The sequence below is a fragment of the Poeciliopsis prolifica genome, unplaced genomic scaffold, assembly GCF_027474105.1.
Source record: "Poeciliopsis prolifica strain line A6 unplaced genomic scaffold, Auburn_PproV2 SCAFFOLD007, whole genome shotgun sequence".
Classification (NCBI taxonomy): domain Eukaryota; kingdom Metazoa; phylum Chordata; class Actinopteri; order Cyprinodontiformes; family Poeciliidae; genus Poeciliopsis; species Poeciliopsis prolifica.
Window position 1 is genome coordinate 11,982,087 of NW_026562382.1, and position 16,434 is coordinate 11,998,520.

General features: G+C 37.3%; 2 protein-coding genes across 4 annotated transcripts in view; both read right to left on the minus strand.

Moving 5' to 3' along the window:
- tanc1b (tetratricopeptide repeat, ankyrin repeat and coiled-coil containing 1b) overlaps positions 1–10,377 on the minus strand; it is a 100,195-nt gene extending 89,818 nt beyond the window's left edge. For 2 of the 3 annotated variants that reach the window (XM_055031663.1, XM_055031661.1), the window contains exons 1-2: positions 10,258–10,377; positions 134–227 (exon numbers count right to left, since the gene is read on the minus strand). In XM_055031663.1, the coding sequence (XP_054887638.1) occupies positions 134–194 (61 nt within the window). In that variant the 5' untranslated portion in view covers positions 195–227; positions 10,258–10,377. Of the gene's footprint in view, positions 1–133; positions 228–9,037; positions 9,096–10,257 lie in introns of those variants that run through there. The other variant, XM_055031662.1, reaches the window with a different exon arrangement.
- Positions 10,378–14,580: 4,203 nt separating this feature from the next.
- On the minus strand, positions 14,581–16,434 carry dap1b (death associated protein 1b). The gene is made up of 4 exons (XM_055031328.1): positions 16,281–16,434; positions 15,405–15,486; positions 15,206–15,272; positions 14,581–15,086 (listed from the first exon to the last, which is right to left on the minus strand). Exons 1-4 carry the CDS (start codon positions 16,348–16,350, stop codon positions 14,970–14,972), a joined length of 336 nt encoding a protein of 111 aa, XP_054887303.1. The 5' UTR covers positions 16,351–16,434; the 3' UTR covers positions 14,581–14,969.

A 16,434-nucleotide genomic window follows, 5' to 3' on the forward strand; every position in this document is an offset into this window, starting at 1 on the left:
GTTTCTTTAGCTAATTGCATTTGTTTGTCCAGTGTATGCATTAGTTTTCTTTGAGCTTTTTATTGGGTGTCCAGTTAAAAACCTCAGAGTTTAATCAGAAATAAATACATGAAACAAACAGATATACACATACCTGATTCTTTCTTGTTCCCTTTGCCTCCATCTCTATTCTTCTTCAGCACAGCCTTGAACATGATGAGGTTCCTGGAATCCTCTTTTTAAGGCCCCTGAAGGAAAAGTGTATGCAGTGAGTCCCTTACATGCAGAGCCACAGCTGTAATGCATCCATTGTTTTTAAGGAGAACTGAGGAAACAGTCCTGCAACACAACCTGTTTCATTGTTGAATATATATTATTGTCCATGCACCTGCAGAAAGGAGACTCATTTGATGCAGGATGTTTATCCAAAGCAACCTCTGTGAGTCAAAGTTCCTAAAACCTGATAACACTGTGGGCAAATGTTGTATATGTTGAGTTTTCCCACCGCACTCCCAAACCTGCAGGTCATCAGCAGAGGGAAGCATGGAAAGAATGCTTCAATATTTGAACAGAAAAGGACAAGTTCTGTTATCGTCTTCTGCAGAAAAACACTTGGTCGAATGCCCCAAATTCCACACGTAATTGATGTTATGTGCCTGAGCTACAGGGCTTTCAATTAATATCCAGAGTTTTCTAAGACTGCTGTGTCTTTGGAGTCCTCAGAGTTAAATTCTAAGAAATAGTCAAGGTCCTGTCTGGTTGTGTTTGTTTGCACTGGAACTATTCTTAGTCCTATGTTGTTGCACCATGGCTAAAGCGTTCCTAATGCAGCAGCAGCAGCTCTGACAGTTAATTGTAGGGGATTTTTTTTTTTTGTTTCTAACCCTTTAAAATGCATGATGACCTCCTGCAGTTTATAGTATTATAATAGTAATTTCAGAGAATTTGTTTCCACTGAAAACATTGTTTTTGTCCAAATAAGGACACGTCATCTGCAAACAAAAACAGTTCTGAGCCAGAAGCAAGTTTCCACATTATCTCACTGTTCCTACTGTTGCTGTGGGAGATGCTATCGATTTGCCCTTTTACATCCATGATGGTGCTATGTGGAACTCTGAAGCAAACCCTCCACCTGATTGGTTACTGAAGTTTGAGGGGTGCATGGCAAAACTTTAAATAATTTCAGCTCCTCTGTGACCAGTCAACAAATAAACTTTTCATTGATTTTGAGAATGGAGAAATGTACTATACTCCAGATTTAATTTGATCACTTAGCATTTTATATGATTGGTTAGATGTGTTTGAGAATGCTTGCACAGCTGGTCAGTATGCAAAATTCAACCTAAACCTAAATCTATTGATATCAAGAATAAAACTGAAAATAGATAAAATTGGCCAACTTTAACCTGATCAGCTCTGTTTGATCAAGAGATGAAATGCTGAAAAAATCTAACATTTTCCCAACATATCAAATGCATCAAAAAAGGAAACTCATTCCTAAATTTTTATTTTATTCGTATTAATAATAAAAAATAAACAAAATGTAGACATGCTTTGATGTATAAATGGAGGTTAATCCTATAGTTCCTTTAGTCTCAAGAGTACTAGCTCTATCCAATAAATGTTAGAAAAAGCAGACTGGCCTTAGTAATACTTGAAATCACAATCTACAAGAAAAAGGTTGAATCAGTTCTAAAAATGTCTAGAAAACCAGATACTACTCAGCTCATGTTTTTAGATTAAAAAACAATAGATCAGTGACTAATACAAACTTAAAAATAAAACTAAAAATTCCAGTCTTTCAATGATAAATGAATGCACAATGCTTAAGAGCTATCCGACTATGGAAAAGAAAACACTTTTTAGTGTCCAAGTTTCTACCTAAGGAAGTAGATCCATCACTCTTTCTAAAAATGATCAGAGGAAGTACATAAAATATATTTGATCACAAACTTTGATGAAATATCAATGTGTACAATCACAATTGCAAGGAATGCTTGGATTCAATATTTGCTATGTACCATTTTGAGTTGAATGCATTAAAGTTCTGGCTAGTTCTATTATATTTGGCCAGTTAAATAGATTCTTCTCTAAATGCCCAAATAGCAATATTTTATTCAATGGCTAAGGTCTTAGAGTTAGTCGAGAGTGGTGGAGACATAATAATAAAGCAAATGTCTAGAAAATTACACTTAAACAAAACGGATATATTTATATTTCAACATTTTCCTTAAATTATGCAGCCCTTGTAAAAAGCTATGAAGGAGCCAATTTTCTACGTCATGTTGCGACATGTCAGCAGTTCATTCATTGTTATCCTATAGAGACATCAAGACTTAAACAGGTTGATGATGTAATAACACATCATCAATCATGCTAATTGGCAACATTAGATGCTGAAATAGATTACAATGACAAGTCTGTGATAATTATGTCTGTTTTAAAATAGTAAAATCCTTTTTTTTCCAGCCACTGCTTTGAACTGCTTTGTTCACATCCTCCCCTGGCATAGCTAAAACAAAGCAGAAAATCAACATCATCGTTCACAACTTCTCCTTCCCAATGTTTGCAGATTGGCCCGGTAAAAAATCTACCAGAGGGAATCCAAGTGAAGGGAAGAAAGGCCAAACTGTGCTACAGGCGAGATTTTATTCAAGTGGGATTGCACAGGAAAACAATAGCCAAGCTACTACCACCAGGTCTAGCAGGTTTTCTGGGGGGAAATACCTGATATATTATACAGAGCTAATAACTTTGTCATTCTGTATTCCAACAAACTTGTGTAGATTTTGCAGGAATGGCACAGTGCACTACATTGGCTACTTAATTAAACAGTTGAGTGATATCATATGGGAATGTGCTGCTCATCTCCACAGTTTCAATGAATAACAACCAAAGGAAATGAGATACACCCTTTTAAAACCCTAAAAAGAAAAAAACATGACTTATTTTTTCCATACCTTTTTTGTCCCCCTTTCAAAAGCTACCAGAAACAGACTCACACACATTATAAAACTCAGAATAAAAACTGTCATGTACTGTACCATCATATTTTATTCACAGTTACGCCACTGTCAGGCACTAATTAGAACCTATGTAGTAATGACACAAAGATCAGCACATACCATTGAACAAAACTGTTTAATTGGGGACATAGCTGTGACCTTTCAGAGAAAGGCTCCTTAGAGAGGAGCCATGGACTGTATGGTATGCAGGATGATGGGATCAAGATTCCTCAAGCTCGGGTCCAACCAACTGCATTTAAGACGGGTTCAAATACATACAAGGCCCCCTTAGAAGGGGCCTCTCAATATTACCACACAGCAGTGAAAGCTGCTCAGAGGTTCACAGGTTTGCAGACACATGCTGGTTGCACAGACATAACAGACTGTAAACATTTACACCTACTAATAGAAACAGCCGAAAACCATGGTCACCTTGGCCTCTGTGGTTATTTAAAAAGAAACAACAATGTAGCTCTCCAACGTCTTTTGGGACCTTGTGGCACTTTTATCCAAACATATTTCAGCAGGGAGATGGTTACTTTGAAAACGCCTAAAGTAACAACAAAGTGCAATGTTAAGACGGGTTCTTTTCTGTAAAGAGAAATTGAAGTCTCTGCTGGTTGAAAAGGTGCCGCTGGTTATCAACGTGCCGCTGGTTATCAACGTGCGCGTTTTCTAGGTCATTCCTCATGTGATGCAGTTCAAATCCAAACAAGCTGAGAAGAAAAGATCCTCACCTGCACAATGTTGACATGACATGGGGTTAATAGGGCTATGTTGCTACTCCAGTTATCTAAGAAAAACAGCTTTATAGAGAAAAAATTGGATTGTTTGCTCAGAATGCCACTGGTAAGGAAGCATTTTACCTCAAGAGTGAACTTTGTCCTCTATTAGGTGGCCCACAATAATGAAAATACTCCAATCAAAACCACTCCTCTCCAAGTAAACAGCTGTTTCCCACTTTAAGCGTTCGCTTTCCTGTTGAAATGTTATGGCAGCTTCAAATATCGGCCAGTTTCAAATGAATAATCATGCTCACATTTCAACACAGTTGGCATAGCAACATGGAAACTCTCAAACTGGTGCCGACCTTCGAAATGCTTTGATAAAGGCTGTCGAGAAGTGGGACATTTAAATTATCTCTTGTCTTGTTGTCCATTCAACGGGGAAAGGAAACAGAACCGGCCTGGTCTGTGAGTTCAAGTGCTTAAAAACAATGGCGGAAAAAAAAATTATCTTTTAAACAGGAAGTGTGGGGAGTAGGTACGAAGGAGAGCAGTGTCAGTCACTGTAAACAAAAGGTTATTATTCACACCAGAGCTGAAGGGAAAATACAAACGAAGTGATATTTATACTGAATAACTCTACTGGTTGTTCGACTTCTGTATTCATGCCAGCGAACAGAGACATAGACCTTGCACAGAAGGGAAATGCATAACCTCGGAAAAACCTCACTTCCTCTCAAGTGTTGTTTTTTTAAATATTATTTAAATTGCTTATCAATTAATTTTGCACCAATTATCACATTAAAAATATAATTTTATGGTTACTGATTATATTTTTCTGATCTTTGTTTAAAACCTATTCTAACTACAAAAAAAAATCACTTTCGTAATATTGGCATTTACTTTAATAAATGTAATAATTTAATAAAGCTACAGTTCGTCCTTTATGTTTTAATAAGCTACAGTTATTAAAACTGTAGATTTAATAATTTAAAGCTACAATTTAATCAGTAATACTTTTTTCACAAATTTATGTCAGATCATGATTTCTTGGTTAATGTGAAGTTGTCATAACAAAGACATTTTTGTCTATGTTAATGACAGCACATTACCTCTGATGAAATGTAACTGTTAGCTTTCAAGAAGATTGAGCATCTTTCGTTGTTTCTCACACATAAGGCGATAATTAAAAGCTGCCTCAGCTGTAGCAGTGACTAAACCTTTTCATCTGCAAGGTGTACCTCTAGAAAATTTGAAACAAAGCAACTATGACTAAATCACTTTGCTACACATCATGTAAAAATGAAGAGACAAATGACTAATCTGGATTCCTTTATTTGTCCTTCTCTTCCCATATTTAAAAAACAAAAATGCACAACTTCATCCTATCCCCTCAAGAGAATTGCAGCCACTACCTTTTCCCATTTCATCATATTATACTTAATTGCACTAGTACTGATTTGCAGTACACAGTTGATGAAGCCCTGGAGAAAATAAGGAAAACCACTGAAACTTCAGCTAAATTTTGACATTTGCCTCCTAGGAACTCTGGTATTTGACCAAGAGTAAAACATTGACAAGAGTCCAAAAGGAGGCTCCAGCAACAAACCATTAATGACATTTTAGGTATTTTTAGTGAGAAAGTTATTTATTCACCTCATCATTCATATTAAGAAAACCTTTTTCACCACTAATCAATTCTTCCTTCATGAATTAAATACAATCAAAAACTATGTAAATATTCTACTTAAATATCATAAATTAGGTATAGCTAGCAACACAAAAAAATACAATGATTTTATTACAACATTATTGCAGAAACATAGTTAAATGATAGGACAGTCTAATAAAGCCAAATAAGATCTTTTTCATTGATTCATTGTTACATCAAGAGTACATTCAGCTGAGGACAACCATCTTGTTTGCATGCCTTCTTTGTTGATGACTGATTTATTAGTAGCTCAGTCACTCATCTTAATTGCCTCCTTCCCACATGCAGAGATTAAGACCAGAGGAACATTAAAGAAACCAGAGAACACATGTTCTACGCAACAGTGACAGGTGGAAATGGTAAAATTGTTAACAAAAGAAGGACGTGTTCAGATTTTAAGAACTTTATCTGCAACAGCCTTCCTAAGAGATCACACAAATGTACTGCAGTTTGTGTGTCGCACACCAGCAAAGGAAGCTGTCCATATTCCCCTTAAACGCTTCTGATTCCGGACCCTAATATGCATCTGCATCCCAAACATGTTTTCACTGAACAAATGACTATATTAATGTAACACAAGTTGTTAAATTAATACCACTAATCAGTGCTCTCCTAAGCTTCCCTTGTCCATTTCTGGGAGTTTTAGGAAGTCTGAACTGAAGTGTAAATCAGTAACAGCTGCGACTGAGAGGTCCTTCCAAACACAAGTCAGAGGGTAAACATCCACATACGGGGTCTTTGGAAGTGTCTATACTGAACCTTCTTTATGGTCATTATCATAAAGATTTAATTGAATCCTATAAGATGGCTCCATCTTTATGATGAACCATCACATATATGCCAACATGGGACAAGCCGGCAATTTTAGAATAGCAAACATTTTCTACCATTCTCATCTTTAACTTTTTAATAAGTTGCAAAGGGTTTTCTCTGCTCATACATACATATGGTGGTGTAGAGATACTGTTCCACCACCTGCTGCTGTGCACTGCCAGACAGCTGGTTAAAAGAAGAACTCCAAATTATATTCTAATTTCCACTTATCTACTTGTAGACAGTAAAGAAGCACCAGCTGTAGCACTGTTTTGAAGCTTTGAGCAGGATGCCCATTATGCATCTTACTTCTTCTTTATGTGTGACTCCATAAAAAAAAACTGCAAAAGGTTTTGCACAATAAGCACTTTGAAAATATTACATTTAGCTGGTGTTCACAAAATAGTTTTGCTTATGTCTGAAGAAAAAGCTGAAGTAAAATAAGTGTTTTAGCATTAAAAAAAATTGAACCTTTAAGTAAGTACGAGAAACAATCTTTTTTTTCCCAGTTTTTTTAAACAATAGGATAACTTCACACATTCAAGATTTGACATTTTCAGGTTGGACATAATGCCACGTGTTTTAGTCATCATACCATAAAATGGGGGCAATCGGTTCAATTCAAAAGCACAACAAAGGCTTCTGTAAGACATTAATATTATTACATAATACCATTTTTTTTCAAAGGGGGCTTGTTTTTGATCCTCCATTCCAAAGCTGTGAACACATGAATACTTTCCTGAGGATCAACTTATTTTGTAAACAGAAAATCCAGCATAGCAGACGAGAGAACAAAAACAACCAGAAGGGAATCATCAATTGTGGCTGAAGCTTTCCAAATAAAAATCAATATATAATTTCTGAGTTTAGCTTTGAGGCAAACTGACAGATAATAAGTTAAAAGGTACAATGAATAATAATGTGATCACACACGTTATTTTTTCTACTTAAGTAGAAGGCCATTGTGCTCACTGAAACACCGACTTATAAAGAATTTCAAAGACGTTTCCTCAGACCGTGGCTCGCCAAAACAAACTGAGATAAAAGTAACATAATTCGTTTAAAGCAGATTAGAGGTGATGCAACGTAATGCGTTCTGGAGTAACATTCTTTGCTCCATAAAGTACCATACAGTCACATGGCTAGACAGGAGCAAAGATGTTTGCCTCATCTACAGCAGAAATCCGCATCACTGCACGCAGCGGACAAAACTTTTTAAATCTGGACTTTCTGTTTGGGAGACGCTGTGAAGCTGCCTTTGAAGGACAAAGTCATTCAGCAAAATAACAGCAACGACTCAGTATGTACTTTCTGTTGGGTCACCGGTTCCCATAAGTTTCCCTCCTCAGCCATCACAATGCAACTCTGATGCCAGCGTCTTTCATTAGCCAGTTGGCTGTGGACCATGGGAACCAGGCTCTGCATAGACTGAGAGGGAAAGACACCCCCTCTCTTAACATGATGACTGCTCTGTAAAAGCAGGCATCTTCCGACAGACAACTGGGACAAAGGCATGCAAATCCATTCATCATCTGTGTAAAATTAGATGAAATTATACTGGGAAGTTAACACAGCACAGTCACATGATCTGACCACAATGGTTTTCCGTAATGTCTTTCCCACCTGTTGAGTTTCTAATGAAAAACAAGCTCTGTCAGGGAAGAAAGCCAGGAGGCTGGACAGACAAAAGCTCTCATAAATCTGATCAGAGAGGACTTTGAATCAATGAATTTATGAGCTAAAATCAAAGTCAGCTCACTTCTGATACGTCCTTTAAAAACGTTGAAACACAACTTTGATTTTTCAAAGCACCACTCCTTATCTGACAACAGCCAGAAAACTGCTCATGTTATATACAGCCAGGCTGTCTGTCATCAAATTTCAATGACTCAGTTTAAGTGGGTGGACCAAATTACTGTACTTTAACCCTCATATAAATCTGGGCCAGCTTCTGCTTTTATAAAATGTCCCATCCAGTCTCAAAACACAGACCGGGATGAGCATCAAACAGCTCAGCACAGTTGGAGGAAGTATTACCATTGTCTTCAAATATCTCATCAGTGATGCATTAAAATTCGTCTTTCTCTCTGTAATAATGTGAATCTGACTAAAATATCTCAATATAGTATACTTGTATATTTGAAGGTTCCTTCAAACTGACACCAAGTTAATGTTTGAGAGCAGTCAGACGCAAACTCTGACTTGCTGAATCTTGCCCAGTAATAATGCCAGAATCAGATTAGTTTTGTTGAGCTTTATGGGAAATACAAACTCTAAAATGGCAGATCTAATAAGAGATAGATTATCCACCAAATAAAATAACTGTTAATTGCAGCACTAATATTATTATTGCAGCTCTAGTTTTTATTTGAATGAAGCAATTACCAGATAATAACCATGATCTCTGTGAAATAGCACAGTATTGGTTGATGCTTTTATAGAATTTTAAAGTAGAAAATAACAGGAAAAATGTTGCTTTTTTTGTTATACATAAAGGCAAATGGAAAAAAATGGTGATTTCATTCACTGGCCAGTTGATTGGAGGATCTCGGGTTTTTTTTAAAAGTTGTTCTGATCCTTTGGTAGGCCTAATAGATTTTCCCTTGAATGAGCCCCAAGCATAGTGTTTCTTGTTATGACGAACCCTCAGTCAAAACAAGTGAAACCTGTGATGCATTCGTGAACCATAACATTTAGGAGGCAGTAGATTTTCTGCTGTCTGGGTTTTGGACTTCTTTTAGAAGAATATTCAATAAACAATGCATGAAATATATATTTTTGTTTCAATGTACAAAGTACCTTACCATCAGTACATCTGCAGTTTTTGCTCCAACTGTTGGATTTGCGATCTTGCAACTAGTTGTGCTGCCGGCCTTGTACTTGCCGTCGAAGGTTGCGGTTTAAGGAATTTCTGAATTTCAAAATAGTGTTCAATCACAAACAGGATGCTGCCGGAGGACAGTCCCACTAAATATGTGACGGTTAAAAATTCATTTACAGAGCAACAGCAACATAAACATAAGAGTGACACAGAAAATGTATAAGATCAATCAGTGGCAGCTTTTACAACCAAATGACAGACGTTAATAGGTCAACGTGTCACGGTTTGGAGATGCTTTGCTGGCGCAAAATCTATCCAGCTCATCATTAAATATTAATCAAAAACTTTATCAGAGGGGGCATGAGAAAAAAATACAAGTCAAAATATCAAAATTAAGCTGAAGCAGAATGGAAACTGTGCAATGAAAATGACTCAAGTCTGCACATTAGTCCAATAGATGACTAAGTGGGATTTAAGAAAGGTGATGATTCAAGCCAGAGTCAAAGCCCAGATCTTCATCTCCTTAAGGTGTTGCCATGACTTGAAACCCACTGAAAACATCTGGAAGTTGAAATAATTAGAAGGGTCTGGTGTCCTCACTCTGACTTGACAAGCTCTTTTCAAAGATGAGATTTACTTTAGCTGCTCAAGTTCAACTCAACCGCTTTCTGCGTATAAACAACAAATATATTTAATCAGCCTCAATTTGGAAATATTTTTAGTAGAAAACTAAACATTGAGAGGGACGTCCTCACCCCGCTGTACAAGCCACACTCAAACTTAACCACAGTAATGACCAAATTTAAACAAATAACCAAACTAAAGCCCTGCTGCTTTGAAGACTTGCACGCGCGACGCGTTTCTTCACGTCAGCGTCCAGAGTGATGAAACTGCGGCGAAACGCTGTCATCCAGCGCCAGTTCTGGAGTTTGAATGGTGTGTTCAAAGCACACTGAGCCTCGGAGTTCAGCGAGCTTTAGAACTGAAACAAAAACGAACAATGAGAATCTAAAACAAACAAAAAAAACGAGGCAGAAATATCGAACCGGGGACGCAGTGAGTCAGCTGTCTGTCTGCCCTGCTGCTCCTCAACTGGACATGTCTCGGCATTCCGCCTCCTCACAAACTTCCAGCTACTAAACGTGACATTCTCCCCTGAACTCCTCACACACCCTCCACCCAGCAGCACTTCTAAAGTCCTACCTGGTAAATGTCATGGAGGGTCACAGTGCTGGGAAGGAAAAAGAAAAAAAGAAAAAGTTGTCCCGGTTCTTACGGCGTACTTCCACGCGAACTCAGCCCCAGACCGAGCAGTTTGATTCAGCAAGGTAAGACTAGGAGCACGCGGGACTCCTCCTTTTCCTCCTTCTCCTCCTCCTCCTCCTCCTCTTTTCCGCGGCATGAGGTCATCTGGAGGCAGAGCCCGGTGAACAAAGTCCCGTCCTCCCTCCTCTCACTGGAAAAGCCTCATGGACATGAAAGGAAGCAGGAGATAAAAGCGGCTGGGTGACAGAAATATAGCATGCAGTCCACACAAGATTTTCTCCTCCCACCCCAAAAAATAAATAAATAAATAAAAAACTGTTATTCACTTTCCTGATCCCAAATAAATGCAAGTTGTAATACAATGTTAGCTCGGTTTGTGCGTGGAAAAGTTTATATATTGTTCAAAGCCACTCACCATTGTTTCTCTGAAATCAGTCACTTTCTTGATATAATCATCTGGAAAAAAAAACAGTTATAAAGGTCTAGGTCTATTCTATTTATTTTACTATATTGAGAATGTTGTAAATTCTCAATTCACTCCCAAAGGCAATCATAAGTCTACTGACGTCATATAAGGCTGCTGATCAGCTTCCATGCAGTTTTCTCCCCCCATTATTTCCAGTCCATGCCTGCTTTGGTTGTCAGATTTTACTAAGAAAAATGTGGGTATTTGATTTAGCATTTTATAAATATTGTTATACTGCACACCTCAGCTTGAACTGAGCATTCACTTTATGTTTCCTGAGGTCACTGGAAACATAAAGTTTTTCGGCACTAGGCACATAATGCAATGGGAAAAAAAGTTGTTGTTTTTTTCTAAATCCTTATTCAAACTCATGTAAATTTATATATGTATTTATTCTACTTTTAATGGTTCAGTGAATGAGGTGGGGAAAAAAATAGATGGGGCAATGTTTTTAATTTTTGGTGTTCAGAGGAACCACAGCCTCCAACAGTTCCAGCATAATATCAGCTGCAGAATTATATGGCATGAAATAATTAGGGCAACCAAATTAAAATGTCTGCTTATCCATATTTTTCCTCGAAAAACTTTTTAATCAGTGTAACAGTTTACATTTTGCAACTAGAGCTTATCTTTTAAAATAATACCTTCTTTTTCATTACTGGATGGTTATAAAATGATCACATTACAAAAGATATATTTGTGACATTATAAAGGCAAGAAGCAGCTGATCAGAGATTGGCTGAGTTTGTGTTGATCATTTCATTTTCTTTAATGAGTGTTTTCAATATCCATTTTTCAACACATACCCTCTGAGAAATTTTTATTTATGTCACTAATTTATATGCTTTTGTTTATCCATATTTGTTTCATGGTAATACATAGCATTTGACAAGAAGTGAAGAAACTGTGGCTTTCACGTGAAACTGTACAGTAGCCATCATCAGCTGTTCATCTTGGAACATGGAACAATTCTGTTGTTCTTTCTCTCTCAACAGTTTAAATGTGGTTTTTAGAATCAACATGAAAAGAACATTTAAATAATTTTTTTTTACTCATCTGCTTTTGACCAATAAGGATAAAATCATTTGTATTTCCACCAATTTATGATGAGAGCTTTCAAACAGCACAATATACAGTAAGTGGACCACTGGAATATTTTTTTTTTAACAAAGTTGCAGTTTTGTGTGTTTTAAACACAATAATAAAACACATGCATTGTGTTAGTGGACAGATTTCTTCACCAAAGACTTTTGATGATCACCACAGTGGTAAATATGCACAGAAATCAACCAGATGAAAAGACTGCAACTGGGATAAACAGTTATGGAAAGTGAATAGTTTAAGTTCTGTGGGCTATCGTTGTTTTCTTCAGCTTCTCTATCCACAGCAGCTTATATTCAGGCTTTGGGACTCATCAGAGTCAAGCTTTGGCTCAAATATTTAAGCCTGAAGCCCTGGAACTCAAATATAACATCACTTGCATAGGTTCATTTTGTTTCCTCACGTCCCCTCGGTTGCTTGGTTTCTGTGTGATCTGTGATCAAGCCAAATAAATACAAAGCAGAATTTGCTTCTTTTTTCCCCTTCAGAGTAGTTTAAGAAAAACCATATATTTTGCTAAATGTCATGGTGAAATCTTTACTTCTTTAAAATATATATATCATAGATCATAGCAAAGAACATCAGTTGAAAAATGAAAATATCCATGGTTTGCATATGAACAATATCTTCAAACACATATTATTCAGTGTATAAATGAAAAACAGTGTGGACGTGCCACAACAAATAAAATACATAATGGTATAGTAATTAATCATGCAATGTATGCTCACATAATATTTATATATGGGGCTATATGAATATAAAAATTTACCAGGAATAAGCAGCCTTACATCAAATTGTGCTTATTTTGAGGGGTCATTGGTTGAGACATCACGAGAACATTATAGATCAGATAATCATGCAAACACACACCCACATGTTTTATGTGAAACCTTCAAATGCAGCCCAACTTACATTTTCTCCATCCTTTCGACACTTTCAAGCACACAATACTAACACAACCTTCCTTTGCGAACACATTGCTTCAGTGTTTGAAAGAAAAATGTATGGGTGACAGCAGTCAGTTTGTCACTGAAGATCTTTGCCTTTGTTTTTTAAGAAATGGAATATTATACTTTTGGATGTAGCTAGTATTGATCCAGTATCTCAGGTTGGATGTGAATCTTTTCAACCAACCTGTTATTTTCTCTCCTGATTGTATTAACAGTTAATAAGATAAATTGACTGTAACAAATCGATTGTCAGTGTGGTCGATTGTCATACTGAGTCTAAGAAAGATGTAAAATTAGCTGTTACTTTAGCTGTCACTTTTGTGAATGTATATAGGAGTGTTTAAAAAAGAGCATTATTGGCTGAAGCGTGAACAACCAAGGTGTCTGTAAATCCACCCATGCTGTTCTGTCCTGGTATATGGTGCCCTCTGGAGGTAATATAATTGTATGCAATTTGAAAGAATGATGGGAATACGTCAGCATCATATTTGTCTCTCTATCATCCCTTGTGACAAAGCCACCACAGAGAGGGGGGTTTCTCTGCCGCGCCGATGTGAGTTCCCGGGCCCCTCATGGGCTCTCACTGGCAATGAAATGCTCCATGCCTGCAGGTCAGGGGACCACCGGCTGCTCTGACTCCTCAAACAGACCTGAGGAGGTCTCTCAACTTTGCACACAGATGGCATCAAAAGCGTCCACGAACAGCATGAAGGTCACAGAGGGATCTGATGTCAGCACATTGTGTTCACAAAGTGACTGTTGTGTATGTTCCCAGCAAACAAGTGAGCAGATATTGTTTGTGGATATGTTCACAGAAACACAAATGGGGCACAGACTTCACAAACACATTTTGGGGTTGTGGTTTGATAAGCTAATATATTTTCAAACTCACAAGGTTTTAACTAAACCTGTCACATAGAGCTGCAAAAATGAGTGTTGCCAAAAAGAGTCCTACAGGTTTCTTATAAAAGCTAGGATTCAAAACAAAGATATGTATTTTTTTTTTTAAATCACATTTATTATACAAGAGGTGTGATGCATTTCAGATAGGTTTCCAGGTCATAGCAGAGCCACACAACCATTCACAAACACACTAAATGAGAAGATGCAACCTAAAATGCCAAACAGAATATAATTCTTAGAGTTGTAGAACTAATTTTATGGTGTGGTCTTTTTGTGTTCTGATTTACCACTAAGGAGTGGCTCTGATGCAAAACTGAGTCAAATAAATTTTCTTGAATAGCACTAAACATGCTATCAGTTTTTATTGTGGTAAAAATCAGAAACATCATTCTTTATCTCTCCATTTTTTCTTGCATCGTTTTTATCAGATGCCTCCCACCCCAGAAAGAACTTATTTTACTTTGCCTTAACAAAGCAAATGGATTAAGCACCAATTCAAAGCATCCTTTTGTATAGAATTTTTAAAATTCCTTAAACTTTACATTCTTTGTCTTTGTGAATTTTAAAATTGAATGATCTGACAAACTGTCACGTCAATATGTTCCAAGACTTGCATTTTTGCCATTGAGTAATGCATGAGCTAATCAGCTTATGCTGAGCTGATCCAGTCATTTCAATTCCATGTTAGAGCAAACATGCAGGATACTTGTAGGGTATAGGGTTAGACAATACTGTAAGCATTTTGATGTCGGCCCCATCTTAGAAATTGTATTTTGGCTCCATCTAATGGTCATCTTGACTCAATGCAAATTGCACACAAAATAAAAAAAAAAGTCAAACTGTGATAGCCTATTTATTTTTTTTATACAAATCTACAATGCAGGGTTATGCATAGAAAGCTTATAAACAAGAGAAAATGCTTTTTAAGCTTCACCTACATGCCTCTAATCCATAAATCAACTTACTTCAACCCATTTCTCATGCATTTCCCCACAATAAGTTGGCAAGCAAAACTAAAGCATTTTCAAAAAGATATAAAAAAAATAGAAAAGAAAAGCAGATCATGATTCTTCTTCAAAAGCTTAGCACAAAAGGAAAGTTGCTTTTCTTCTAAACAGTAAACAGTTTAAATCAGCACCTCACAGAACACCTGCCATTTCCCCTCAAGAGTTTAACGTTTGACAACCTACTGAACACAACAGACTCTGGGGTATTCTTAGGCAAATTCACCACTTCCTGGGCTGCTGGATGCAGAAGGTCCGGGGGCAGTGAGACCTTTCCACAGCAGGACGCACCTTGCTGTGCCTCACGCTCACAGGGGTCTCTGGAAAGTCATGACTCAGCTGTAAAATATCAAGCAGGGGTTTTATCGTTAGCAACTATGGAAATCGAGATGAAATTAAATTAACTTCAGAAAGCCAAAAAATAAAATAAAATAAATAGATTCTCTTTCTTTTTTAACCTTGTCAAGAGTCCCAGTCAGAAGAAGCCCAACTTGTTGCATCCTGTTGGAGGTGGCAAGAGACCGGCTGCACAGGTTTGAAAAAAAGAAAAAAAACAAAAAAAACAAACAAGATTAATTTAATTAGCCAAGGCTTCTTAACTTAGTCAGGGAGGTGGCGTGTTCCATGCATTGAGGGTTGGATCCGAGTTTATCAGACCTCTTTGTCTCTTTCTCAGGAGTCCCATGGCCAGATCCATCCTCCAGGGTTTTCTTGGCAACTCGTTTTCCTCCTGCCTTCACTAACGACGAGAAAACATAAAAAGGGGGTGTTCATTTCAATTCTGACTTTATGCATTAGCTATATAAATATATGTAACTTTAAAAAAAGAAAAAGTGAAACTCTTAAGATATTCTGCCGCATCGCTTGAAAGTTTGAAAGAAAGTGAGTTGCAGAATGAGTTTTAAGTCATCATTTCGAGAAAGACTGTAGCAAATAAAAATAACAAAAATGTATTGAATAATTTGATTATCTGAGATGAACTAAACCGTTTTCACTTAATGGATTTCTAAAGCATTGTGCGTTTCAATATTTTTGTGCATTTAAATATCTGCACAGGTTTCATTTTTGCATGTTGGATAAATAAATGAGTAAAGTTATATTTTGGACTTTGGCAGATTTGCCCCTCGATGCATTTCTGAGCATTAGAAACTCAGCGGCCGCAGTAAACTGATTAACACCTTGTGCGCAAACTGCGCCTGCAGGAGCGGAGTTGACAAGTTTTTTTTTTTTTTTTTTTTTTTTTTGTTTTGTTTTACGCCACAAGGCCTGACTTTAAAAGGAAACAAAAATACATCCGCCAACATCCGGACGCTTTTCAGAAAAGCGTCTTGCAGAGAGGTAGACTAATAATAATGCGACCCAACACACAAGAAAACCAGAAATATTTCAAACCGCGGCTGCAAAGTGGAGCCAGTGTTTGTTTTTCTGCGTGACCGTGTATCTGGGTCAAACAGCACGAGGACAGAAACGCTTCGATTCAAACTCAAGCAACCCAACAAAGCCCTACAAAAGTTGATGCGAGCGCCTGTTTACCTGCTGGTGGATGCCCAGCTTTGAGCAGATGAGCCTCTTTTGCTCCAGATTTGGAGAGCTGTTGCACCATTTTTGTGGAAAGTTTCCGCAGCGCAGAGAAGATCCGCAGCAAACTGCCGTGGACGCCCACTCGCTTGTTTTTATGCTCAGACTC

Excerpts from the sequence above, each read along its gene's own strand:
- dap1b (XM_055031328.1), bottom strand. The coding sequence starts at position 16,350 with ATGGTGCAACAGCTCTCCAAATCTGGAGCAAAAGAGGCTCATCTGCTC. Across the intron at positions 15,487-16,280 it reads AGCTGGGCATCCACCAGCAG|TGAAGGCAGGAGGAAAACGA; the intron begins GTAAACAGGCGC and ends TCTCGTCGTTAG. Across the intron at positions 15,087-15,205 it reads TGACTGGGACTCTTGACAAG|CTGAGTCATGACTTTCCAGA; the intron begins GTTAAAAAAGAA and ends GATATTTTACAG.